At 34.3% G+C, this 3,325-nt stretch overlaps 1 protein-coding gene across 1 annotated transcript; it reads left to right on the top strand.

Annotated features, from left to right (window-relative positions):
- Positions 1-698: 698 nt before the first annotated feature.
- Positions 699-3,103, top strand: LOC17883057 (GRF1-interacting factor 1). Its single transcript, XM_006288600.2, has 4 exons — positions 699-1,127; positions 2,126-2,202; positions 2,293-2,377; positions 2,451-3,103. Exons 1-4 carry the CDS (start codon positions 1,047-1,049, stop codon positions 2,832-2,834), a joined length of 627 nt encoding a protein of 208 aa, XP_006288662.1. The 5' UTR covers positions 699-1,046; the 3' UTR covers positions 2,835-3,103.
- Positions 3,104-3,325: the final 222 nt, after the last annotated feature.

Genomic DNA, 3,325 nt, shown 5'->3' with positions numbered 1-3,325 from the left:
ATTTTATAGTAAATGAATTTCAACTAGGTCTTATAGATATAACCCTTGAAATAGACCCTGTTAACAAATGTTTATATCAAATCAAATGTTATTTAAACTTGTTACACTCTGTCATCGTATAAATCAATAGATCTAAAACACCTAAAGAGAGAGGACATTTCACAATCAAACTCTTACAAAACCTATCCCAATGATTCTCTGAGTGACCTTAAATGTTTCTTACGTGGTGCATGTTTATTTGTTTTTCAACTTCCTCCATTCAAAATTATCTATGTTATCAATCATAACTAAACATATAAATAAGAAATACTATAAAAAAAATGTAAGATATCTTTGTATATTAAATGTACACGTAAATACACCGTATGTACATAAAAAATACGTAAAGAAGCTGAGCTATAAGTTAAAGTCCTTTAAAAGGGTTCAAACTTCAAAGTCATAATAAACAATCAATGAGACATATATATATATATATATATATATATATATAATGTAGTGTGTGTGTACATAAAGGTAGTCTCACGTCTCTATAATAAGCATGACTCGTCACGTGACCTTTTCCTCTTCGCAGAGACAGAGATAGGATGAGACAGAAAGATACCAACAAAACCAAAACCCCAAAACCCAAGAAAAAGAGAAAACACACATACACACACACACTTCTCTCTCACCTCTCTCTCTATTTAAGAGACTTCACTGTCTCTCTCAGTCTTTTAACGCAAAAACAACTTTTGTGGAGGAGAGAAAGCGAGATAACACACACTACACACACCACACAACACCACACAGAAGATATATACACATCTTTTCAATAGTTAAGAGTTTTCTATATACAGAAGCAAGTAAGAGAAAAGAGAGAGACTGATACAAAAGTTAATATCTATCTATCTATCTATCTATCTCTACTTCTCTCACTTGAAGAAGACTTCTCTTTTTTCCTCTGGGTTTTGTGGTGGGGGTTTTGTCTCTATAAAAACATATATTTATATAAATTATATAAATAAATAAGAAGGAATTATCAGGTTTTATATAAAATAGCAAAAGAAATGCAACAGCACCTGATGCAGATGCAGCCCATGATGGCTGGTTACTACCCCAGCAATGTTACCTCTGATCATATCCAACAGGTTCTCTTCTTCTCCTTCTCCTTCTTCTTCTCCTTCTTCTTCTATTATATTATCTTTTTTTTTCTTTTTCTTTATTATATGTTTCTTGAATTCTAAATGATAAACTATCTTGCAAAGTTCATATATAACAAAAGTACTTTATAGAGTATAAACCCTTTTCTTTTGTTCTTATAACATATATGAATGATGGGTTTCTTTTTTAAATGATATTTTGTTTTGGTTATTTTTGGTTCTTGTTTCTATGTTTTTCTTAATCTATGTTATGTCTGATAAATCTTGGTTGGTAAAGATGCTTTTTGGTTCTTTTGTTTTGTGTGCATCAGCTTCTGTTTCTTTTATGATTCTTTCAGCTTTTTTTTCTATGTTTTTCTTGTCCACAAAGGTTTGGTTCATCATTTGTTATAATGAAAGTTTTAACTTTTTCTTTTGTCAATTAAATTGCATAAAACTGGAAACAAAGCTTAGGAAAGGTTCTTTCTTTTGATTTTAGGGTCCAGTTGTTTTGAGTTCTTGAAACATGTAATGGAAAAAATAATGTGTTTTCAAAACAGACAAATCTTGGGAACTGAAGATTGGTTTTTTCACATATCTCGTTTTTTTTTGTTTACTTCTTGTCTTGGTTTTCGGGTTCTGGAAGTTTTCATTGATGGCAAAAACCACAAAACCATTTATGTGTGAATATGGTGGTCCTGTTTTAGATTTGTTATCATTAGATCTATGTGTATAATTTTTCTAGTCCAAGTGTTCCTTTTATTGCTTACATGACCAGATATACTTAGTGGTCCGATACAACATCTGGTCCTTATCTCAGTTCTTTGGTGTGGTCCTCAAAATCTTTTCGAAGCAAATCTTTCTTACACTTTTGTGATGTTTCAACATTATTGTCTTTTGATAAGTCGGAATCTAAAGTTTACTGGGGTCTCTTTTGAGTCTTTCTATGTCTTTTATTCACACAACAACAAAATATAATAGATTGCAAAGTTTTTGTTTGATTGTAGTACTTGGACGAGAACAAATCGTTGATTCTGAAGATTGTTGAGTCTCAAAACTCTGGAAAGCTTAGCGAGTGTGCCGAGTAAGAGCCAACATATATATGTCTACTTGATGCTTTCACTTGTGTTCTGTTTGAAAAAATGAGTAATGGTTATAATTTGAATGGTTACAGGAATCAAGCAAGGCTTCAACGCAACTTAATGTATTTAGCTGCAATAGCTGATTCTCAGCCTCAGCCTCCAAGTGTGCATAGCCAGGTAAAAATTAGTTTATTCAGTAAGTTTTGTTGTATGGAAGTTGAGAAACTGATTTGTATTGTTGTGTTATTAGTATGGATCTGCTGGTGGTGGGATGATTCAAGGAGAAGGAGGGTCACACTATTTGCAGCAGCAACAAGCTACTCAACAGCAACAGATGACTCAGCAGTCACTAATGGCAGCTAGATCTTCAATGTTGTATGCTCAACAGCAGCAGCAGCAGCAGCAACAGCCTTACGCGACACTTCAGCATCAGCAATTGCACCATAGCCAGCTTGGAATGAGCTCGAGCAGCGGAGGAGGAAGCAGTGGTCTCCATATCCTTCAGGGAGAAGCTGGTGGGTTTCATGATTTTGGCCGTGGGAAGCCGGAAATGGGAAGTGGTGAAGGCAGAGGAGGAAGCTCAGGGGATGGTGGAGAAACCCTTTACTTGAAATCATCAGATGATGGGAATTAAAAAGAGTGTGTGTGTGGCACAAGGAAGCTTAATGATGAAGCAGCAGCAGAAGAAGAAGTAGTAATAGTAGGAGTCTTGAAGTTAGTGTGTTTTGGTTTAGTTGCTTCTTGAAGAAGCAAAGAACTCTTTATTTACCTTTTTAGTTTTGTTATTTGCTCTATGTTTGTGCCCTAAAAAATGAACCTCTTTCGTGGTGTAATGTACCATGTAAATCTGCTGGCTCCAAGTTGTGTCTTAATTAATTAATCTTAGTATGTTATTTCTCTTTAGCCTGACTCTTTTGTTTCAACAAGGACTGAGTTGTAAGTATCAGAACCGTTTTGTAGCCATGTTGGAATTTGAAATTGGTTCGGTTTAGTTGGAATGTTTAGGGTAGCTGAGTGTAAACTAATTTAAACCGTATCTTTTATTGTCCAACTCTCTGATAAAGACACAAGCGATCAATCAGGTATGCAATATGTTTCATTTATCATAGTCGTTTGTAGCAATTA

This window comes from Capsella rubella, unplaced genomic scaffold, assembly GCF_000375325.1.
Source record: "Capsella rubella cultivar Monte Gargano unplaced genomic scaffold, Caprub1_0 scaffold_6, whole genome shotgun sequence".
NCBI lineage: Eukaryota > Viridiplantae > Streptophyta > Magnoliopsida > Brassicales > Brassicaceae > Capsella > Capsella rubella.
The sequence above is the reverse complement of the archived record's forward strand: the minus strand, read 5'-3'. Positions and strand labels throughout refer to the sequence as shown.

What these genes read in the sequence shown, in the direction of transcription:
- LOC17883057 (XM_006288600.2), top strand. Translation starts at nt 1,047, where the DNA reads ATGCAACAGCACCTGATGCAGATGCAGCCCATGATGGCTGGTTACTAC. An exon ending in CCTCTGATCATATCCAACAG is followed by an intron (nt 1,128 to 2,125) that starts GTTCTCTTCTTC and finishes GTTTGATTGTAG; the next exon opens with TACTTGGACGAGAACAAATC. An exon ending in AAGCTTAGCGAGTGTGCCGA is followed by an intron (nt 2,203 to 2,292) that starts GTAAGAGCCAAC and finishes GAATGGTTACAG; the next exon opens with GAATCAAGCAAGGCTTCAAC.